Below are 25,070 nucleotides of genomic sequence, written 5' to 3' on the forward strand. Positions count from 1 at the left end.
AAAGAAGGTTCATGAAAGAAATGTTATACAGTTTAGCCTTTTTCTTGCATATCTATGCACACCACTCTGTGACCCTTTTTCTTAATGTAATTGTGCTGAAGTATAGTAATCACTATATCCTCGACTGTAGACATATATAAATTTAATGTTAAGATAGCTTTATTGATTTTTTTTGAGAACACAGCCTCAGAATATCAAAATAAATAAGCTTAGGATGATCAATCCAACTGTTCAAACATGGCTGAGTGAAATAAAAAAAATCAACAATTTTGTGATTATTAAACCATTTGTTAAAAAACCCTTTTAATGAGGCAGGCAGTGATGGTGCATGGCTTTAGTCCTAGCACTTGGGAGGCAGAGGCAGGTAGATCTCTGAGTTCATGATCAACCGGGTCTACAGAGCGAGTTTCAGGACAGCAGGGATTATACAGAGAAACACAGTCTCGAAAGACCAAAAAAGAAAAAAAAAATCCTTTCAATAAACTGTGCAGGGGGCTGGAGAGATGGCTCAGTGGTTAAGAGCATTGCCTGCTCTTCCAAAGGTCCTGAGTTCAATTCCCGGCAACCACATGGTGGCTCACAACCACCTGTAATGAGGTCTGGTGCCCTCTTCTGGCCTGCAGACATACACACAGACAGAATATTGTATACATAACAAATAAGTAAATATTAAAAAAAATAAACTGTGCATCATCAAGGTGAGTTCATGCGTCTGCTGCTGAGTATGACATGGTTAGAACGAGACAGGCTTCAGACGATAGAAACCATCTCTGGTTGTTGCTTCTCCAGATGTTCGTGGTGCTAGATTTTGTGTGCAGAGCAGACTGACTTGTAATTGGCTGTCTTACAAGCCCTCTGAATGCTGCAAACTCCACGCCAAAGTACACTCAATATTTAAGCCAAAATCTTTTGTTTCATTGGTTCCTCTTCCTTTCCTTTTTGCTTTTCAAGGTTTATTTTATTTTTATTTATGTCTATGTGTCTTTGTAAGTGTAGGCCATGTGCATATGGGTGCCTTCTGGCCTTTGGAGGCCAGAAGAGGATGTCATATTTCCTGGCACTAGAGTTACAGGAACCATCCAACATATGTGCTGGGACCCAAAGTTGGGTCCTTTGAAAGAGTAGCAAGCACTCTTAGCTGCTGAGCCATAACTCTAGTTCAGTGGTCTTCAACCTGTGAGTCATGACCTTTTGGTGGTCGAACTGCCCATTCACAGGGGTCACCCAAGACCATCAGAAAACACAAGGTATTTATTTACATTACAGTTCATGACAGTAGCAAAATTACAGTTAAGAAGTAGCAATGAAAACAGTCTTATGGTTGGGGTCACCACAGCATGGGGAACTGTATTAAAGGGTCGCAGCATTAGGAAGGTTGAGAGTCACGGCTCTAGCTCCTCGGAACATCATTGCCATTTCCATCAGCGGCCACAGATTTATGACCCATTTTGGCAACTCTTCCGGTAGGCACAGGAATTGATTTCCCATCTGTTTGGAGTTACACAGCTCTCAACAGGACACAGAGACTTTATCTTCTTCCTTACGCTCCTCCTCTCCCAGAGTCCTGCACCCTGGACCTGTGGACCTCCCTTCAAGTCTCACAGACAAGGACCAGCTGCTCAGGAATAATCAGGAAAGGAGACTCAGCAGGGAGCTACGTGAGCCGAGAGTCACTCAGCTGAAGCTGTCCAAGTGTCCCCAACTCCCTGGAGAAGTTTTCACAGACAAGCTGCCTTCTGTGCTCTCCAGTGTCAAGTGTGAAGATCCCTCCAGTTAATAAAACCCACCTAAAAATAATCGTGTCTACCAATACCCTGGTGCTTGGCTCAGCATCCCGGATGCACTTTCTACCTGACTGGGCAGCTCTGAGAAGGATGTACTAGGATGCACAGCAAGCAGGTATGGCCACATGTACAAACTACTGCAGCTCTAAGTAGCATCAATGTTCTTTTTATTGCTTTTGGTTTGGTATGTAAGCCTATTGAAACACTCTCCAGGGACATCTAACTATCCTTCCTTTCATGCTGATTTCAAGTGTTTGCTTTATAATTCACAGCAATGCAGTCTTCCTGGAGGAAGCCACCGAAAAAGCAGAACACAGAAACTTCCAAACAAACAAACAAACAAACAAACAAACAAACAAACAAACAAACCCATCTCCAAGACCCAGCAGTTTCCTAGTAACAAAACACCTGAGCATGTCTAAGCAGGAACAAAGCAGTGGTGACACTGCCCTACCCATCACCCCAAGTCATCACACACACACACACACACACACACACACACTATGACTCAGTGACTGCTGTCAATAGGCTAACATGTCAAAACTGCGGAGACACTGGAATACATGTAGAAAATGACAAACTGAAGTCCTGCAGACAGAGAATCATTCCAGCTGCTCTCCTTCGTTCTGGGAAGTTATTCTTCTCACGCCAACACCCTAGACACCACCTATGTGGCCATCTCAGTAGAGTATGGTACACACCACATGCAACATATGCAACCATCTCAGCAGAACACGATACACACCACATGTACCATATGCGACCATCTCAGCAGAACATGGTACAGACTACATGTACCATATGTGGCCATCTCAGCAGAACCAGTCACAAGCACTGACTTTAAATAGTTTTAGGCATGCTGCTCCAGACAATTTTTTTTGAGTCTACCTTAAAAAAATAAGTTTTTATTCTGAATATCTGAAAGTATTTCAGACTTCAGTAAGCAGTTTCTTTTTTTCTGCCTCATGGTCAAGTATGATTCATCTCTATGTAGATTTATCCGAAGACATCTTATAACTTTGTTCTCAACTCATTCCTACAAGGAAAATAAAATCCTTGCAAAAAAACAAAAACAAAACAAAAAACAAAAAACCTCCAAGGATGGCCAGAGAGTTCACTGTGAGTAAAGGAAACTGCCATGTAAACCGGAGACCTGAATTCAATCCCAGAACCCAGGCAAAGGTGGGAGGACACAACTGACGTCATAGAATTGTCCTCTGATGTGTGCCCTGTGACACGAACACCCACACACACATCGCATACACGCAAATAACAGTTAATTTAAAAAAGCAAACCCTTAGGGTTTAAAGAGGCTTAAAGATGACTCTTCCCAAGGATGCACAGGCTGAATTCAGAATGAGGCCAGAGGGGATGTGGGCACAGCTCAGTGGGCACAGCTAAGGCCCTGAGTCCAGCCAGTGTGAGGAGGCCCTGGGTTTCTCCCCAGCACTACAAGGGCGTGTGCCAGGGGAGGCTTGGGTTATTAGTGATGACTAGGCAAGACAACCAAGGGGCAGTGCGGAGCAAGTTCCCAAGCTTAGCTCAGGGGTCACTGTTCCCCTTCTTTCTTCTGCAGTCTAACGCTTGTATCTCTGTGTCTACTGCAAATGGGTGGAACCTACGGACGGAGGATGTGAAGATTTTCTCATCAGTGACAGAGCCAGGCTCTGCCACTCTTGGAGCCTCTGCTCCCTCAATCAGTGGCACAGTCAGCTGTTTCCCAAGGTCAGATTTGTCAGTTCCTCCTACCTGCAAAGAGCAACCAACAGGAGAACCCTGGCAATGCTTCTGTTGCTGGCTTCTTCCCATCGGCTACAAATGTGATCTGGCATTTCACAAATTGCCGTAGTCTTCAAGGAGAGTCCCAGCAGGAGAGTCACCCCACAAGGAAGCTGGGCAGCCTGTCATGAAGGCCAGCTGTACAGGTGGGGCTGGCTGAGCTTTGGGGACATTTGTAGGTCAATGGAAACAAGCCTTAAGACAGTTAGTGAGCAGTTCAGTTTTGTTTTTATAATCAAGGACACTGAGGTTGCCCAGCTACTCAGTAACACTTAAAAGTGTGTAAACTCAACAAGCTATACTTGATTCAGTCGAAACGAGTATCAAAAATTAGCAGACACTCACTCTACTTTATATCTTTTGGACGAAAATAAGATGAAGAAAATAGCATGAACTTTGAACTTCTTTAGTGTTAAAGCTGCATGGCGGCTTATCTTTCCCAGCACAGATCTCTGCTTAGGAAGGGTTCCAGTCACTGCCATTCACTTCTCTGTGAAGTATAAATGCTCCAAAGCGGTGTAGGGGAGGAGGCTCAGTGAGCCAGAGTGCTGGTGAGCAAGCATGAGGTCCTTAGTTCTGATCCTCGTCACCCATGTAAAACACTGGTCATGGTTGTGCATGCCTATTACCGTAATACTGCTGTTTGTGATGAAGGGGTGCTGGGAGGTGGGCCAGGAAGATGCTGGGGCTTTACCAGTTGCCAGCAAACTAGTGTAAAACCAGAAAACACTGAGTTCAGGGAGAGACCCCCATCTCAAGGGAATATGGAGAGAATTAATGAGGACCCACCCTTGACAGAGCTCCCCCAAAATCATTCACTGGCCTCCACATGGGAGCACATACCCACACATGCCAACACATTCATGAACAAAATAATTCTTCAGGGTGGCATTCCAGGTCTTTTTACATCTACCCTAGATTCACCCTAGCTTTCTCTGTTCCCTTCCTTTGTCCAAGTGAATATATCTGTGGTCACCCCTGTCACAAGTATTTGTTTGAGAGATACTTATTCTAGGATCCAAATCTTTGTTATTTAACGCTACAACATCTCTATGTCTGTCTGTCTGTCTGTCTCTTTTTCCTATCCCCCCCCTTTATTCCTTGAGACAGCATTTTCTGTAGGTCAGGCCATCCTTAAATTTACTGTGTAGCCCTAGAATGATCCCGAACCCTCAATGTTCCTGCCTCTACCTCCTGAGTCCTGGGATCACAGGACAGGTGTGTGCCACCATAACTGGCTTACCCACTGCTAATGACTGAACCATTTTCCTGCTACATCATCAGCACCCATCCCTGCTTGTCTTCATTGCTACTGCACACCTGTAATCCTGCTACTGCTAGGAATCACAGTGGAAAGATCTAAAATGCAAACCCAAAGGGGCGCAACCTGCACACTGAGAACCGTCCCACTAGAGTAGTATATAGCTTTGAAGGCTCTCTCAAAACCACACGTGACTTTCTTACCTCCCACAGGCTTGTCTTCTTTTCTGCACTTCCTCTGGGGAATGGGCACCTTGCATTTGTCCCTACAGCTGACTCCTAACAGTGTCCCAACTCTGGGGCTTCTGCTCTTCATCTCTGGTATGGGAACCTTGCAAGATCAGCTTAGAGACACTCACCAACCCTTGATCGATCTACTCCCTCATTCCCACTGCCATCTTAGCACCCAAGTCTACCCCCAGAAATGATTCTGTCATGTTGCTGTGGCCGCCAACCCTCTAACCCATGACATTTCCTCTTAGTAATTTTCCAAGCCCTGCTTCACAATGATACCTTCTGTTTCCTTAATGTCTTCAGAGGTGAATTGGGTTCCCTCTTCCCTTGGGTCTGAACAGTGAGGCTTTGTAGCAGAAAACTCTGCCTACCTTATCCACTTTTTAAAGACTTATTTTCTTTATTGTTACATGTGTGGGCGTGTGTGTGCCACACGTGTGCAGGTATTCATAAGGCCGGAAGAGAATGTCAGGTCCCTGTGCCTGTAGCTATAAGTGGTTATGGGTACTGAGACTCAAACATGGGTCCTCTGGAAGAGCAGCAAGTACTCTTAGCTACTGAGCCATCTCTCTAGTTCCTGCCTTATCATTCTTCGATGAGTATCAAGAATAATTTTTTCATCAGCAATGGTCTAGCCTCCCCTCATCCCAAAGATAAGGTAAATGATGAAGGGGTATCTGAATCTAACATGATGGGACCCTCTGCTTGTTATGCCAGGGAGATTGAAGCAGGGAGGGATAGCCTGAACTACAATTCCAGTCTGAGGCTATCCTAACCTTCACAGTAAGGCTCTATATCAAAAATCCAAAAGGAAAAACAATTACCAAGTTAGGGAACAGAGTTAGTGGATATCTTTTCAAGGTTGTTTTTGAGACAGTGTATTGGGTAGCCCGGCCTGGCTTCCAACTTGAGATGAGGTTAGGGAATAAACTTGAATTTGTAATCTTCCTGTCTTCCCTATCTCAGTACTGGGATTATCATGCCAAGCATTCTACCAACTAAGCTATATCCCCAAACCTTAAGCTAATCTTAAAATAGGGATTATCTAGTTTAATGATAAAAATTACTGTTGTACTGTTTTTAGTAAAATTAAAAAAATTATTTAACTTTATTTAAATGCATTGGCATGAAGGTGTGAGATCCCCTGGAACTGAAGTTACAGATGTGAGCTGTCATGTGGGTGCTGGGAATTGAATCCGGGTCCTGTGGAAGAGCAGCCAGTGCCCTTAACCACCGAGCCATCTCTCTAGCCCTGTATTTTTTTTTTTACATTCTTCATTCATTCATTTATTTGTGTGTGCATGCATGTTTGTGCCATGGCATACGTGGAGGTCATAAGACAAGTTCAGGAGTCGATTTTCTCCTTCAACTTTGTGGGTTCTGGGGACCAAGCGCAGGTTGCTAGGCGTGGCCGCAGGCTCCTCTACCTGCTGAGCCATCCTGCAGGTTCTCTTGTCCTTTTTGCTTTGGACTCCCTTTATCTATTGCCAGCACACTATTGAAATACCTCATCTTAAAAAAAATCAGTCAAACAAACAACCACAAAACCAAAAAACGCAACAAAAGCTAAACCCCAAATTCTCACTAGAGTGAGCTGTTTATTAGCGGGGATTAGACTGAAGAGCATGACTCAGTCTCTTGACTCTCGGAATTTGCTCTAATAAGATTTTCCTTTCTTGTAAATCAGGATATTGCAAGCGTATAAAAGAGCTTTTATGGATATTGTACTTGGCAATATAACACTGACAGGCATATTACTGTTTCTCAAATTATACAGAGGTTGGAAATGTTGACTTATTTCTTTTTAAATTTAGCAAGATTTTTTTTTTGTTACCAACCCCATGCAAACTTACAATGTATGTACAGTGTCATTTACAATGGGTATTGGACCAAAAAAAAGCTGTTCTTCAGCCTTATATAATATTAACTCCCAGCTGAAAAATTCTTGGCAAAGGCAAGTTTGGGGGAGGTGAGGGAGCCTGCTTCAATACCACAATGTATGTAGTTGACTTGAGAGGACCGGGATGGGATGCTGGGTTGCCATGACGACATTCTGGGAGGAAAGTGGAATTGCAAGAGGTTGGCAATTTTCTTTCCAATCCCCTTGATTTTTACAGCGCTGACATAATGAATGGGTTTCCCCTGGGCAGACTTTTGAATTGCCCATGCTGGCTGGTCTAGGGCTTGTATTTCATTTCCATGACAGTAATCTTATTAGTGAGGTGGGAACTGCGTGTGGCTGGCTGAACAGAACGCTCTCTTCTGTTAACCAGCGAGCCAAACCCTATACACACAGACGCTAAAAAGACCTTCCTTCAGTCTGACTTTTGTGAGGGGCACAGAGCAGGACCTGGACCAGAGAGCTGGGGACAGTAGGGTATCACACTGCAGAATGTGACACAGGACAGAGCTTTACCATCTGGAATCTGCTCAAAGCCAAGACTGGAGGGACACACATTGTATGGCTAGGAGAGGATTTTCCAGAAGGAACATGCTTATTTTAGTTTGTGTCCGCTAAGCTCTTCTCTTTCTTGCCTTCCTAAGCAAAACCCCCTCATTCTAGCGATGGAAAAGGAAGCCAGGATAGGAGAACACTGTGGGATACTGTGAAGGTCAAAGAGAATGTGGTATTGAAATGACTGACAGCAGTGAAATCATGTGCAATAGTGCACGCAAGGGTCAGGGAGGCAGTCAGGACAAACCGATGAAGGTGATGGGAGTGTAACAGAAAGCCCACTCTCATGCTGGAACTCCCACCCGTTCAAAATTGGGTTGACCCATACTTGAAATGTCAGGCAGTCGTAGAGTTAATCCAAGAGAAAATGGAGTGTCATTTTTAATGTCCTCTGTTACAGGAACTTTATACTTAGGGTCTTATTTTGACAACTGCTCCATGGGAAAGGCATTAGGGGTTCTATTTATAGATCAGAAAGCCGCTCCCGGGCCTTGATGCAACTATCCAAGGTCACACAAGAAGCCAAGGGTTGTAATGAGAGTTCACGCACAGACTGGCTTCTGAAACACCGGGTTTCTCCTGCTATGGCAAATATTAATACAAGTGTCCAGTTTTCTCTTCCTGTCGAGAATTCATGCCTGCCATTTATATAGGGACGTAGAACCTCTGAATTCTCTTCCTCATTGAAATGCTATTCGTTCAATAGGCTTAACATGCTAATTGGGCTGGTGAGATGTCTCCACATGTAAAGGGGCAGTTGTTCTCTGAGCGCACACACAGGCTGCAGCACACGCATGCAAGCATATATAAATGTAAAAGAAAAAATATGTATAATGGAAGTAGAAGAATGTGAAACCCTTCGGCTTTCTCTCTTATAAACTACTGCTTTTAGGGAGAATGCAACACCTGTTCGTGTATTTGTGTTTCTATCCTGTTTGTGGCTGTTGTGTTTCTTGTCTTGATACAGGCTGAGTGTTATTTAGAATGCTAAGCCATAAACATGTCCATCAGTCCATCTGTCCATCCGTTATCTACCTATCAGCCATCTCTGTGTTCTTTCTCTCTCTCTCTGTAGCCGTCTCCCATGACTTCTAAGTTAAATCTTTTCACACTTTACCTGCATGCACATATATACAACATGCGTGGGCTAGTGCCCACATGACTAGAAGAAGGTGTTCGTTTCTCTGGAACAGAGGTGGTAGGTAGAGATTGCTCTAGAGACTATAATAAATATTCTATATGCTCATAATCTAAGTGTCATTGTGTTTTATATATACAGAAAAATTAATTTTATGACTGCTATGTGTTTCCTAAGTAATGTATACCTAGCGTTACCTGTATATAAGAATTCTGTATGAAATTCCATTTATACTATTTGGTTTTATTTGGTTGTAAATGTGACATTATTTTCATATAATATAAATCTCACAATGAATTGATTTGTCAAGTGCTGACTTTTCTAGAGCTTGAGAAAAGGAGAATGTTATATATGAGTATAAATTTCAAAAAATTAGACATTTGATATATACAAATACTCCTCAAGAGAATGCTATGTGTTTAAATTTCACATTAAGGCTCAGAATGAAACCCAACAGTGGGTTATTTGTTTGCTGGTAACTTTGTTTTAAGAAAGTGGCGCAATCAAGACAATTATAGTAGATCACTGTGGAGTACTTCCGTGTCTAACTGGCTGCGTTATTTCCAAGAGGTCGTACATCAGTGTTGACAAGGTACAAAACAGAAGGTAAAGTGACGTGAATGAACAGCAATGACCTAAAACAGTAACTGTCCTGAGCTTGCTATTTAGAGCCTTCGGGAGAACCAGGCATGTGACATGTATCCATGCTGTTCCATTCCCTCTGGAGTAAGGAAATGGCCTTGCTAGCGTGGCATCCAAATCTCAGGAGAAAGAGAGAGTCCCCTGTGTTGTAGCTCTGCTGCAGCTCTAGAATGAAAATTTTTCTTCCAGTGAAGGCCTGAGGCCTCTCATCATCACAACTTTGAATGTAAACAAAGGCTCCATGCTTTTAAAGATGCATTTTATGCATACGAGTGTTTTGTCTGCATGCACATATATACAACATGTGTGGGCTGGTGCCCACATTGATTGGAAGAGATGTGCGTTTCCCTGGGAACTGGAGTTGTAGGTAGCTGTGAGCAGCCAGTTGGTGCTGGGAACTGCACCAGGGTCCTCTGGAAGAAAAGTATGTATTCTTAACCCCGAAGCCATCTGTCCAGCTCCCATCAATATTGGGTTCCTGTTGCAGTTGCTTGTTTTTGGAAATGGGGTGGTTGAGGTCTCATGTAGCCTCGTTTATCCTTAACACACTAACCTTGAACTCCTGCCCTTCCAGTCTCTTCTTCCTAAGTGCTGAGATTAGAGGCAGGCACAGTACTGGGTAAGTTCCCAGTATTTGTTTCAGAAAGCAAAAGCCACCGGCACATTTTGTATGGCATGCAGAAATACTTTCAGTTAGTCTTGGTTTATGTGGAAAGCTGGGGCCTTCTGGCTGTTGATGTGTCAACAATCTGAACTCTGAAGAGGAAGTTGTAATTTAAAATCTCCTCTCTGTGAGAGGCCGGTCTATGACTTTGCTTTTGGCAAGAATTTGTTTTTAATGAAGACAATCACACTCCCGGGAATGTAAAGGAACACACAAGTTTGGTTTTCTTTTTTTAGTTTTAAACTGAGAAATACAATCGGTTACACTCTGAGGGTGGAGGCGGAGTAAAGGGTAGATATATAAGATACGACTGTGTTCTCTGGAAGACATCTCAGGGCAGTAGGTTAGGAATTACGAAGACAACCCTCCCCCTTCTACCTGCTTATAAATATCTCCTCATCCTTACTTGAGAACTGGATTTATCACTGAAGGACCAGTCCTCAGTCAAGCCCATTAAAGCCTTTTGATAATAGAATATAAAGAGTGTGTATTTTTTTTCCAGTTCTGGTGAATACTTTTTGAGTATGTGATGTGTGCAAAGTGCTGTGGTTACTGAGATGGACATGTGCCTCCCCATGTCAAGGCGTGACTCTGTGTGCAATGCTGAGTAATGGGGTCTGTGAGGACTGGGTGCTGGGCACCTTCCTAGGGAAGTTTAAAGGGCAAGACAGGCTTAGAGATTTGGAGCCAGCGTTCCAGGAATCAGTACATCAGGCATGTATCATCAGGCAATGAAAGCCTGCAGCCCCCAACCCCCCTCTCTCTCTTTGAAACAGGGTTTTTCTATGTAGCCTGGCAGTCCTGGAACTCACTTTGAAGACTAGGCTGGCCTTGAACTCAGAGCTTCACCTGCTTCTGCCTCCCAAGCGCTAGGATTAAAGATGTGAGCCACCATAGCTCATCTTAGCCTTCTTATTAAATGGTGAGGAGTTCGTGAAGAGGGGATCTCGACATTTAGAATTGCTCTAGAATAAGGACTATATTGAGTCTCTGACTGGGCTGGGAACTGACGCAAAAGAAATAAAAATGGTATAGGACCATCTGCCACAGAGTTCCTTCAACAAGTACCCAACACTCATGCTAGCCTAGGAGAGAGTGAGACTTCAGCAGAGCACAGCAGGCGGCCCCCGGCACAGCATCTTAACAAAGCCATTAAAATTTTGTTGGAAAACAGCAACTGCCAGGAAGCCCTTGAATCAAGAGCTGCATATAGGCTGGGGCTAAAACACTGCTGTGGTGAGTGTGCACACCCCACACACTCCCGTCACCATCACAGAAGCACTCAGCATGCCATGACGCCATGTGGGCAAGAGCTACAGTGAGCCAACAGGCCAGGTGACAGCACTGGAGATTTGAGAAAAGTTTTCCTGCCATAGAATGAACAGAGACCTAAAAGCTCTGAAATATCAGGCCCTCCTAAACTCCAGGAAGACTAATGTATAAGCATTTTGAATCTTCCAGTAAGCCCCCCCCCTTTTTTTTTAAATCTCTACAGTGCTGGGGATCGAATCCAGAACCTTCCATAGGCTGAGCAACAGTTCTACCATTGAGTTATAATAGTTCAGCCCTAATTACTCTTCACATGTATGTGTGTGGGAGGCTCATGTGAGTGTGCATGCATGTGTATGTATGTATGTTGTGAAGGGAAAGGTTAGTGCTGAGTAAATTCTTAGGTCTCTCTTCATCTTATATATTGAGGCGGGGTTTCTCAGTGGAACCCAGAGTTCACCAGTTTCAAGAGTATAGAGTTAGCTAGCGTGCTCTAAATTTCCTTGCCTCTGCCTTCATGTTCTGGGATTGTAGACGAACTGCTATGCCCATCTGGAATTTACATGGGGACTGGGGATCTGAACTCTGGTCCCCACACTTGTGTGACAAGCACTCTTTACCCACTGAGTCAACATCCCTGGGTCCTAATTATTGAAGTGAGAAGATCCACAGCTCTTCTTGCTGCAAAGTGTATAAGATGAGGAGAAGCTTGCTGTCTGCACTGGGAAGGAGAGCAGGGTGTTCTAATACTTGGCCACCAGTGAGTGGTGCTGTTTGGAAAGGTCAAGGAACCTTTAGGAGGAGGAGCCTCACTTAAAGAAGTGGGTTACTGGGAGAGGCCTTGAAGTTCTGGGTACTTTTCCACTTCCTGTTCACACTCAGCTTGCTGTGCTTTCAAGATGGAAGGTAATTTGAAGTCCTGGTCTCATGCACCCCCTTACACAGTGGGGTCACCAGTCATGTTTTCCCTGCAGTGATAAGGAAGTTGACATTGTATCCCCTCAAACCTAAATGAACTCTTCCCCCAGGTAGCTGCTTCCTGTCAGGTATTTGGTCACAGCGATGAGAAAATGGATTGCCTCTCTGTCTGAACTCCCTATGGGTTTGTATATGATGCAGAATGAAAAATAATTGATTTGTTTTTTGAGCAAAGACTGCATCAAAAGAAGGAGGAATGAAGTCATCTTCAGTCAGCTAAAGTCCTCTTCTGCATGGCTCTTACGTTCTCCATTTCCCCCTCACAGATTCCTGGTACTCATAAATGATCCTGCACCTCCTTGGGACAAGATGGCAGGAGCGATCAATGCCCCTCCATTGTCCCCTGCAGCTCCTTTCCACAGCTCACGCTTAGCAGAGAAACTGCGGCTGACAGTGACACTCTAGCATACTTTACACACTGACAATTCCTTATGGAAATAGAGAAAAGTCAACTCGAAGATGCCATGCAATTGCTCTCCACTGAGATTGTGCCACCTTTATCTATCAGTTGACATCTGGGTTACCTCTAGAGTTGGACAATGATAAAAACTAGGTCAGCAAACACAAGGTTTTAATTCCTCTCCATGTATACCGAGAAGTGGTTGGCCATCTGGCTTTTAATTTCTTGAGGAAGTCCATGCTGTCTACCATTTTCGATTCCCACCAAGCAGCACGGAAGAGCAAATAAAATTTCCAGCAGAAAAGCTGTCAGATTTTCACATCAAACTCACTTAAGTTCAACTCTGAGTGTCAAGTAACTCTTGAAGATTAACTCAGGGCAACCAACAGACTTGAGCCCTTGCTCTCCGGTTCAAGCCAGAGGCCATTTGAACACACACTCATGGTATATGAAATGGAACCATTTCCCAAGAGATTCCAAAGAGCAATTAAGCAGAAATAAAATGGCATTTCCTCACAGCGCCCACACCAGGTGAGGATTTCTGCGGCTGGAAGAGTCACACAGGCCTGTGCCAGGCAGGCTACTTACCCTGGTCTTGGCATCAATCTTCGCACCCCGGTCGAGCAATAGCTTCACCATGTTTGCGTTTCCTCGTTTCGAGGCGACGTGTAGAGGAGTGATGTCATTCTGTGGGGAAGCAGAGAAGATGTCATAGGCCTGACACACACACAGTTTAAGCTTAACTGAGCGCCGCGTCTCAGCAGCACTAGCCTTGTTCTGTTCCCCTTTCTCCTTCAAGTACAGACAGTCCACTTTTCCACCATTCTTTCTAGCAGCGTTCCCCTCCCCTAAAAATGAGACTTGAGAATCTGAAGGGAGGCAGTCTGTGAGATGAGGTTCAAGTTTAAACATTTTATTGGTGGTGGTAACTGACAGATGAGGTGAAATTTTGAATACCCAAATCAATCAATCTTTCTTTTCTTTTCTTTCTTCCTTCCTTCCTTCCTTCCTTCCTTTCTTTCTTTTTTTTTCTTTCTTTCTTGTATTTCATTTTCTTTAACTTGAGGCAGGGTCTCACTCTGTAACTTTGGCTGGCCTCAAACCCGCAGAGATCTGCCTGGCTTTCTGGGAGCCGGAATTAAAGACATGCATCACCAATGCCTGGTCCAAATTGTACATCTTTATATATCAATATGTTTTCTTACAGGTTTTTTTGTTTGTTTGTTTCACACCTCTTAGCATAATGGTAATAATGAGTTTACTGTAGATTGAGCTGAAGGAATGTCTCTGGGCTCAGCTTTTCCAGACTCAGCAGGAGGCTTGGGTTGTAAATGAGAGCTCGCATTCATTGAGATGGAGACACCTGTCCCTTGCTTTGGCCCCCAGTGCTCTTGCTGCCTACACATTCCCCCTGCATCATTGGCAGTTCTTCTACCCATCCATTGACTGTTGCTTCTAATCCATCAAGGAAGCATATGTATACACTGGAAACAATCCAAGACACTGAATTCTTATTCCTGGGTGCCTGCAGCATGCAGTTCAGAAAGCTCCAATGAGATCACCTGTTAACCAGGTTCACAGCAATTAAACATCTAGAGCTTTAAGAGCAGATGCAACGGCTACTAGGTACTGACCACTTCCTGCCCATGAGGAACTGGGCTGAGCCCCTCCTGGTGTGAGTGGTGACGTGGACTCCAGGCCCTACACTCTCTTAGGACAGCAACAGTTCGCACAATGCCACTTACAACCGGTCTTGCAGTTCTGACAAGCAGAGATGGCTCACAGAATTGGGATTTAACTTCTTCACTTTTTATATTTTTATTTTCCCCTGAAATTTTTTTTTATTTTTTGACAATTTCAAGCACACGCGCACACACATACACACACACACACATACAAAGTACTCTTATCATATTCTTCATTCCCACCCCCTACTCCCAGTGAACTCCCCTTCTAAACAAGGCCCCCTCTACTTTCATATCTTTTTTCATGACCCATGTGTTTATTTAGGGTTTCTTGCATGAACATGGGTGGAGGGTTATTTAAATAACTAACTTTAAACATATGGTTAAAAAAAATAAAACGTCCTATAATAAAAAAAATTCTAAACATAAAGTCTGAGGAAAAAGTATAGTGAATTTCAGATCCTCCCTATCCAGGTTCACTAAATGTTAACCTTGGAGCTGGGCACAGAGAGGGCCTGTTTACCATACTCAGGGCCCTGAGTTCAAGCCCCAGCCCCTACCCTACCCCAATCAACCTTTGACTTCTACCACACTGTATCATCTTGCTGCAAGAACTAAGAAGAGGAAGATAATCCAATACATAGCTCAATTTAATCATCTCTAATAAAGAAAGAGTCGTTAGAGATGGGGTCTTCCTAAGTAGCCAAGGCTAGGGCGGGAGGAGGGAGAGGATAGACAGACAGACAGACAGACAGATAGATAGATATAGAGATAAATAAATAGAGACATAGATAGACAGACAGATAGATAGATAGACAGACAGACAGACAGACAGATAGATAGATATAGAGATAAATAAATAGAGACATAGATAGACAGACAGACAGACAGACAGATAGATAGATAGATAGACAGACAGACAGATGACAGTGCTTGCAATGTCAATATCATAAGAAAAGAAGTGGAAATAATACCACAGAATCTCAGCCCCCACCTGCCCGCAAACTCTCAACTGTCTGTCCAAGCGTCTGGGCTCGTCTGAATGCTGTATTTTCTCCAAGATCCTTCCCGTCCCTTCCACTCCCCAGAGCTCACTATTCTCCCCCTTCTTCTCTGTTATTCCTTCATTGAATACATTCAGTAGTTTATGCTGTAGAAATTCCCACCACCTGTATCTGCCTGATTGCATATTCATGGTGTGCTGTCTAACATGAACTTTGCCCCCATATTGTCAGTGAAATTTTTTGAACTGAAAAAAAATTTATTCATTTATGTGTACGTGTCTGTGTGCTTTTTTTGAATGTCTGCCACCTGTGTGAACAGATGCCCTTGGAGGCCAGAAGCCTGAGTTGGGTCCCTGGGACTAGAGTGATAGGTAGTTTTTAACCTCTCAGTGTGGGTGCTGAGAGCTGAGCTCAGTCCTTTGGAAGAGCCCAAAGCACTGTTAACCACTGAGCCATCTCACTAGTTCCTTAGTCTTAAAAACAAACAAACAAACTAACTAACTAACAAACAAACAAATATATACCTTCTCATACAAATAGGAGACTGTACAATCTCTTTATCACATTATTCTTAGAAGCTAATATTAAGAGTTATTCTCATAATAATTAAGGGTTATTTTCATTATTCTCAGATACCAAAATACAAGCCAGTGATTAATTTATTCAATAAAAGAAGACTAAGATTTGCTTGAGTAAAACAAATTCACATTGGGGACACTGGTGGTCAATGCTGACACTACATTGTGTTCCCAGAAATGGATGCATCAGATCCTCCTATCAGGGCTCAGGGAACTCTGCAGAAGAAGAGGTGGAGAAGCTTAAGAGCCAGAAGAGATGGAGGACACCAAGGTCACAAACAAGGCCCTTTAAGCACAGCAGATCTGCCCACACTGTGGTCTGTACCAGATGGGGGTCCTAGAGCTGAGAGAGGCACACACATGTCCCCACCCGTAGCTCCAGTTGATAACCACTGGCAAAGGACAAATTAGGTTCCTCCTAGGGAGTCTCCCAGGGGAAACAGACCACTCTTAGGGGTAGGCCCCTGCCCAGCAGAAGATGCCAATAGAAAACTAACTCGGTGGCATCTTTAGAGGTTCTTTGTCTCATAATGTCATGCCAGGGCATTTTCTTTTAAACCTTACAGGTCCTTTGTGTATATATTATGGCTTCCGGTTTTATGTTTTATGGGATTCCTGGGAGTGCAAATGGGTATGTGTGTCTGTGTCTATATGTTCCTTATGCTTTTTCTTTGGCTCTTTTTCCCCATTTGTTTGTTTTATCCTATTCCAATTTGTTTTTATTTTATTATTTTCTTAATATTCCTTAAATGACTGTTTTCTTTTTCTTATTTATTATGTATACAATATTCTGTCTGCATGTATGTCTGCAGGCCAGAAGAGGGCGCTAGACCTCATTACAGATGCTTGTGAGCCACCATGTAGGTGCTGGGAATTGAACTAGGTCCATCTGGAACAGCAGTCAGTGTTCTTATCCACTGAGCCATCTCTCCATTCCTGCCTATTTGCTTTCTACGGAGAGACAGAGTGTGGATTAGGATTGGCAGGAGGGTGGGAAGGAACTGGGAGGAGTGGAGGGAGGGAAAACCACAATCAGAAAGCATTGCATGAAAAAAAATCTATTTTTAATAAAAAAAATAGCTCTGAAAAAAAGCGGGTAAAACTGATGCATGCATGTGTGCATGTGTGCGTGCGTGCATATTAATCCCGGGTCCTTGCATATACCAGGTAAGCAGTCAACTACTGGCCTCACCCCCAGTCCCCAGGTAAACATTCTGTGGACAGAGCCAGGGGGAGAATCTTAGACTTTGCTGGCCATACCACGCCACACCTGAAGCCCCTGCTCACCTCTGCCACCACATTACGATGCAGCCACACACCATCTACAAACAAGGATGGCTGTAGGGCTTTTGTTTTTTTAATCATTTACAAAAGCGACAGCAGTTCTGCTATGGCTGAGGGCATTCATTCGCTCGACTCAGCACTGGATCTATGGCAGGCTTGCTATCGAAGGTTTCAGCTGAGGGATGGGGTGGTGAGAGGATCTGAAGCCCTGTGACGAGCCTGGTGTAGGCTTTGTCCTTTGCTGAGGGGGACAGCCGAGGGGGAAGTACTCTCTGCTGGTGTTGAGGCTCCTCTGCAGGCTCTCAGTCCAGCCAGCAGCGCTATGTGAATGAATCTAGTCCTGAGCCAGCAGGTGGGGCCCTGAGCTAGGCAGCAAGCCACAGATCAACTGCTATGGTTCATTAAGGAAAGGGCTTTTCCAGGCTACAGGCTTTTATTAGCCTTTGTCACACAAGCTGCTCGACAAGGGTCAAGGGTCGCATCTCCGATGCTTTCTTCTGGATTCTGTTCTCTCCTGCATAGATGAGTAGGTGGCAGAAGGGGGCTTGACTCCCAATGCCCTGGACATTTGCTAGAGGACAGCTTCATAGTTCAAAGCCTTCTCAAAGGTATTATAAAGGGAACTGAGGCGTGAGCTCAGTTGCTTGCAGCTCAAGCAAGAAGATTCGAACCCATGTAAAAAAGCTGGGTGCAGTGGTCCAAATTTATAATCCCGCACTGAGAGGCAGAGACAGAGCGACCTTTGGGGCTTGCTGGCCAGCCAGTCTAGCCAAATTTACAATTCCCAGGTCTCAGTGAGAGACTGTCCCAAACAAATAAGGTGGATACTTCCTGGAGGATGAAACTTGAAGTTGACCTCTGGCCTTGATACTGATGTGCACAATGCACATGCGCAATGTATGTGCACATACACAAACACATGCATGTGCGTGCACACACACACAAACACACACATGTACACAGACACACATACGGCTTGCAAATCCTTGCAACAATCTGCCAGGTAGCACAAAAATAACCCTATTTGGTAAAATGAGACCAGGCCCTGCTCTGTAATTTGCCAGTGAAGAAATACATTCACTGGTGGCAGGGTTGGGATCACAAGTCTTTCCGCAGACCCTCTTACTGTGGTATTCTGAGATAGGGATCAGAATGCCTCTGCTTCTCTAGTGTCAAAACCTACCTATTGGTAGGCACCAGGTCACTAGTCATCCCTAGATCTTATAGTAGCTGTTCCTGAAAACTGGGAACAAATCAAGAGGTAAGGAACTCCGGTGGAGTATTTGCATATCTATTCTTCGGTAAAGAAGATCTCATTCCTTCCCACGTGCAGGGCTGGAACTATGTTTCTACTGTGAAGCAAGCAGCAGCATCCTGACAGAGGCAGATGACGCCTGAGCCTTGTTTCTAAGAGCCCCCTAGCTACTGGGGCAGTGTCAGTTGGTACAAGTTTGCTGGGATGCAAGCCGGCATGAAGAGCCTCCAATTCTGCAACTGCAAATAGTAAGAGAGTGCCATAGGAAAAAGGCCCCAAATGTGCCAGCCTTGAGGCAAGACATATGCCTTACCATAGCCTGGGCCAGAGGGAAAGACCCCTGATCTCAGTGGAGTCTAGCACAGAGTGAGAGCTACAGCAGCCAACAACGTGAGAGAATTCTGCCGCTCTGCTAATGTCTGTGGGAGGGCTGACCACAAGCGGAGCGTGCTGGAGTCTAGGCAAAAGGCAAACGAAGTCTCCATTGGAAGAATCTGAGGTCCAAGTCAAGTGGAAGCTCTGCTCCATCCCTGATGACCGATCAGGTCTCTCCCATCTGCTCTTCACCTCTGAGTCATTTCTCTAGCCCCGTGTTTGACATTCTTAGCCCGGCAGGGAAAATTCAAACTGCTTTGAGACTCTATCTCATCCCATTCAGAACGGCTGTCTCGTGTTACTGAATGAGTGACATCGAATGCAGATGTGACAAGGGGAAAGAGGAGCCCTTATGCACTACTAAGGGGTGGTGTAAGGTTGTCTATCAATTCTGAAAATCCGTTTGGAGATTTCTCGAAAATCCAAAACAAGGATGACCATATGGTCCAGGTGCACCGTTTGGGAGTCAGCCAAAGGACTGAAGTCAACATCCCACAGAGATGCTTGCACCGCTAGGTTCATAGCTGCACTCAGGACAGCTACATTGTAGAGTCAACCAAGTGTCCATCAACTGAAGAGTAGCTAAAGAGAAGGAAGTGCACGGATACAGTGAAATTTGTGTGTGTCTGTGAATGGGTGGTGCGTGCCTGCTTACCTCTGTGGATTCAAGAGTGTGTTACTGCATATGTGAACACGTATGTATGTGTGTGAGTGCATGTGCATGAGAGGACGTGTGTTGTGCATACACTGGGACATGTGTGCGTACATGCACATGTGCATGTGTGTATGTGTGTATGTGGCAGTTTAAAAGACAATCTTCATGGGTTGGTCTTCTCCTTTTTGCCTTGTTTCAGATAGATTTTTTTCCCACTGTGCTAGCTCATAGAGAGCCTGTGAGCTCCTGGAGGGGGTACACTAGGATTAGAGAGCTTGAACTACTGTGCAGGCTTTTATGTAGGTACTGAGGATCTAAAGTCAGTGCTTTTACCCGCTGACATCTCAACCCCCACAATGGGATTTTATACAGTAATAAAAAAAAGTACGGAATCACGGCAATTTCAGGGAAATGAATGCAACCTGCTAAGCGAAGGAAGCCAGACTCAGAAAGGCAATCATCTCTCGTTCTCTCATGCTCAAAACATAAATTTAAAAATGTTTGTGTGTGTGTGTGCGTGCTGTATGTGTGTAGGTTATGAACTCAGAAAGGGGGCCATGGAAGGGGTTTAAGAGACCTTTGTGGATATAGAGAGGCTCATGGCATATACGCAATAGGAAAGCAGAAGCAGGGAGAAACGGCTAAGAAAGGGAACCAGCTGGAGTGGAGAGACCACATGGGGAGGGGCTCGAGGGGAACAGATCAATACAGGTGCCAAGACACATACATATGAAGATGTTATGAAATCCAATTCTTTGTATGCTAACTTATAAAATTAATTAAGAGAGACAGATGGAATTTTAGCCTAAGAGATGAAATTGCCAAGAGAGCCGAATGGAAATATTTGATTAAAAAAAATACCATCTCAGAAACGCAGAGTTCCTTTGATTAAGCTCACAAGTAGATGTCATACAGCAGGGTGGAGAGTCAGGGAAGCTAAAAGATATGTCAATTAATAAAAAATTTACATTAAAATATAATGAGAATGGAATGTCAGGAGCTACACAAGAAGAGGAAGGGTCAGACGCGAGAAAATGTAAGAAATCACAAAGAGGAAAGGATGCGCTCAGAGTAACATAGGAAATGAGACCACAGACTCTAGAAGCAGAGGGGCCGCCAAGCACTCCACAGATTGTACAGTGAGACCCAGTCGGGCTGCTGAACATGAAGATCAGCTGTGGGCCGTCAGAGGGTCAAAGAGACCACCGTTGCTAACAGACTCAAACAGGGAAACAGAAAGGACATCCCTAAGACAATAAGAGCATGGTTACCCCATAGAAAATTAGACCTATCTGAATCGAGGAGGGGCTCTGGAAATGGCAAGAATGAAGGTAAATATAAGAAATAGGTTATCATATAAAGTAAAAATAGTGAGCGTGGTTGTAGGCTTTATGGGATATACAAGAATGTGTGACACACAGGTATGACACACAACCTGCCCCACCAGCATCCCTCTGTCTTAGCTCCCACCATCTGCGTCTTTACTCAGTCAGGCACGTATCAGTCTGATCTGCTCAGCAACATCCCTCCTATCTGAGCGTTGAGGGAAACTGCTAGCCCAGATAGCTACTGAATTTAAACATATTTTGCTGCTACCTTTTTCTTTTAATGCATAAAATTCATTGTGGGCGAAGATCTGTTATGTATGATAAGAAATCTAGATTAAAATACAGAGAAATAAACTCACACTAGCTAGAGTTTTTGATCTGATAAAATTTGTCTTTGGGACAGTGATTCGCCAGGTAGACGGAGATGACCTTGAACTCTTTAATCTCCTACCTGCCTCCCAAGTGCTGGGATTACAGGAGTGGCCTGCAAAGCAGGCTTGATAGGAATTTTGTACAAACCAAAGCAGATTTTGCTTTAGTATGAATTAGCATATTAATAGAATGCTTTTATGGCTTTTACCAAAGATTATTTTTTTTATGCATTCAAAATGTTACAGAATCCATTAGCATTTGACAATGTGTTTTAACAGACAAGGGCATCAGGAATTATTCCATCTAATGGCAAGGTGAGAAAAAACTCAGGGTGGTTAAGTCACTTATGGAGTTGGACCTGGCCGAGATCTACATCTCCCGATTCCCAGGTGTTGCTCTTTCCTTTTCACCAAACCCTTTGGGACTCCTTAAAAGCCACTTTCATCACCAGCACATTAGTACCTTGCTTAACCTTTCCATAAGATTATTCAATGTAATTACAGCTCAACCTGAAAGTAAACCTACCCAATGTCTTTCTTTCTCTGTCATTTACTTCTCAATTATTTCTACATATGGTGGCCACACACACACAAGTCAAACTTATGTACACACACATGCTTTATGCACAACGAAGAAAATTAACTACATAAATATTTACATAAAATACCAACATTATCTGAATGACTATTTAGAATTTTAAGAAAACAAGTTTCAGTATGGGTGAACTTCATTATTTCAGATTTCTGGGTCTATTAGCTGGCCAAATGCTTAACAAAGCACCGACGACGGCTGCTTCCCTGTTGGGAGAGTCTGCAGCAGCTTTTACACCGGGCTTGCTGACCCTCTGCTCATATGCATGCCACCTTGATTTTCAGACAGAACTGTTAAGGCATCAAACTATGAAACTGGAATTAAGGTCCTGACTTGGTAGGGTGTATTTTACCTCCTCCTTCTCAGTGGTGGGGGTGGGGGGACAGCAATCAACAGAATGCAATATGTCTCGTGCACTGGATTATTTCCTAGGATAGTCTACAATGACAGGTTTTTAAATTTTCTTTTCTTCTTCTTTAAAAAGAGATTTCATTTTATTTTCGCCATACTTATGTGTGTCTGTGACTGTGTGTGGGTTTGCCCACAGGAATGCAGGTGCCTGAAGAGGTCAGAGGCATTGGACCTCCTGAGAGGGGCTGGAGTCACAGGCAGTCCTAAGCTGCAGGACGTGGGTGCTGGGAATTGAGCCTGGGTCCCTCCGAAAGAGCAGTGATGCTCTTAACCACGGAACCATTCCTCCATCATAAATTTATCTGTTATTATTGTGTGTGTGTGTGTGTGTGTGTGTGTGTGTGTGTGTGTGTGTGAGAGAGAGAGAGAGAGAGAGAGAGAGAGAGAGAGAGAGAGAGAGAGATGGGTATGTCGATGCCTGTGTGCCATGCAAGGAGTGAGATTTTTTCCCCACCTTTATGCAAGTTGCAGGACTCAAAACCCAGGCTGCAAGACTTGCATGCCCAGCACCTTCACCTGCTGAGTCAGCTTACAGCACATGACCACTACTTAAATTAAGGTAATTGCACACCCCTCCCCCAGTAAGTACCTGTACTATCTTTCCTAAACTCTAAAACTGTTTTAGAAATATAAAGATTGTTAACAATGAGTTTGGGGCAGAAAAGAAACTTTATCCTGGTTGTAACTTTATCCTGGGCGTTCCTTACACATCTAATTAAAAGCACAATTTCCCTAGAGCGAGAACAGGTCCAATACCATATCTTCTAGATGGAGGGAATGTGCCTTGTCCCGTGGGATCTTCTGTGCACATCCGTGTGATAGACAAATACCTGTCTTCATCACAGGGCTGGCAAGAAGATATAATTTGTGGTGGTGTGCACCTTTATTTCTAGCACTTGAGAGGAGGAGGAAGGCAGGCCTCTATAGCTCAAGAATAGCTTGGTCTATAGAATGAGTTTGGGGTCACTCGGGGCTACAGAGTGCAACACTGCTTAAAAAAGAAGGAAAAGAAGGAAGGAAGAGAGAAAGAAGAGAGTCATGTAAAACAGGAGGAAGGAAATTAAAAGACATTCCTTTTTTTTAAATCTCATTTAATACAAGATGACCATAGAAAAAGATATATCAATTTATTCTCATTTCAGATTAATTTGTTTGCCTGACCCCCAGGTTCATACTTCCTTCACTAGACTGCAAGCTGTATTCTGACCTCCATGTGTGTGCTGGGAGCATGAATGGGGTACATGCCTGAAGGCACTTGTGCACACGCACACAATTGAATGCAATAAAAGAAATAAAAAAGAATGGTGCTTGGCTTTTAAGAAATGTAAGTGCTATTCAGGACTCTTCGTTACTATAAAGACAGCAAACAAAGCATACGAAATGGTTGCTTCTCTCAAGGATATTGTTCTGGGTGTTAGTTCCATCCCAAGCCCCCTCCCTTGGAAGTTGCCTCAGCTCAGATTCCGCCCCTGAGAAAGCCCACCAAACCGATGACCCCTCCCTAGAGATGCTCAAGACCACTCCCACGGGGTATTTAAATTTCCCCCAGAGAAAAAACACGTGGTTTTTTAATCTTCCTTTCCTGTCTCCTCTCTGGGGGGGGAGGGAGAGCTGGAAAGTCATCCAGGAGCATTTGTATCCATTAAACCTGGGTTTTTTCAAATTTGGTTTGATTTGATCTGATTTGGATTACTGTGTCAGCAGAGAGGTTTATTGGGCTTATCGGGGTGCAAAAACTTTTCATCTGGAAGTCCCACCAAGGGGCTGTTTCTCCCACTGGCCAGGGGCCATGTGGTGGGAAAATACCCTTCTCCCCCGCACCTGCTCTCCACCAGGTCAAGACCGGCTTCAACTTTCCAAGTCATTGCCTTAGAGGCCCAGGGACTCCTGCAATTTTTGGGGTGTCCTGCCAGAGACGCAATCTTGCCAGGCTCCCAACCTGCTACTGGGACAAGGACCTGCCTTGTCCTGTGGGATCTCTTTTTCAGAAGACGTTCTGTTCAAGGGCATTTTCCACCCCTCTTCCACCCATGTTTTGACCTATAGCCTGACACAGTGGATACGTTGCACTAGGTTTCGGGTCCCAACATAGATTTGCAAAATGAATACCTGAAATTTAAAGCTAGATCCCCAAATGCCCTTGGACTGCCTTTTACAAAATCTTCTTAAATTGGGGCTATCTGATACCATACGTCCTTAACACCTACAAATTTTTGCGGGCATGGGGTCAAGTAAACAAAACTCCCACATGCCCATGGTTTCTGGATACTGGCGCTTCGGTCGTTCCCTCAGTGGCCAGTGTCTCACAGCACTGGTCTTGGTTGCTAGGCCTATCTGGAAATTGGGATCCTAAAAGTCCCGCCCTGACCATGTTGCTCAAGACACTGGCCGCTGCCAGCCTCTCCTCCTCTCAGCTTCTCTTTGTGTTGGTTGTTTGTCTGTGTCTCTGCATCCTGTCCCTCATTCCTGGCATGTGATCTGGTCACACTGGGATTCTCCCTGTAATGGATCCGGTCCCCCTGTCCTTCCTCTCTGTATGACATAGCTGTTCTGTCCTGGTGTTTCTGTGTTCCCTTACAGAACCTGCTGATCCGGTCCTCAGTGGGATCACCTGTATGCTCACCTGGCTCCTGCAGCCTACTTTAGGATTTTAAAGTTGGTCAGCTGATAGAGTTTCTTGGGAAAAGTTTTGCTCATCTGTCTGCTAATATGTATGTGTTAACAATGTGGTGAGGGTGTGCTTGTTTTGTGTCTATGTGTGCTTGTTTTAAAATCTGGAAAACTTGCAACTCCAGATTACAACAGCTCTAAAAAAAAACAAACAAACCACAAACATGTGAATAGTCATAATTTTGGTTAAGGCCAAAGTGGAAACCTCAGTGCCATCTTTAATAAGGGTACCCACATGCCCTAGCCCTACCAAGGAGAC

At 44.2% G+C, this 25,070-nt stretch overlaps 1 protein-coding gene across 28 annotated transcripts in view; it reads right to left on the reverse strand.

Annotated features, from left to right (window-relative positions):
• Positions 1 to 25,070, reverse strand: part of Ank3 (ankyrin 3) — a 431,439-nt gene that overhangs the window by 148,153 nt on the left and 258,216 nt on the right. For all 28 annotated transcript variants that reach the window (XM_075980047.1, XM_075980046.1, XM_075980043.1 and 25 more), the window contains one exon: positions 13,192 to 13,290. In XM_075980047.1, coding sequence (XP_075836162.1) covers positions 13,192 to 13,290 — 99 coding nt within the window. The remainder of the gene's footprint in view (positions 1 to 13,191; positions 13,291 to 25,070) is intronic.

This window comes from Microtus pennsylvanicus, chromosome 7, assembly GCF_037038515.1.
Source record: "Microtus pennsylvanicus isolate mMicPen1 chromosome 7, mMicPen1.hap1, whole genome shotgun sequence".
NCBI classification, from domain to species: Eukaryota; Metazoa; Chordata; class Mammalia; order Rodentia; family Cricetidae; genus Microtus; species Microtus pennsylvanicus.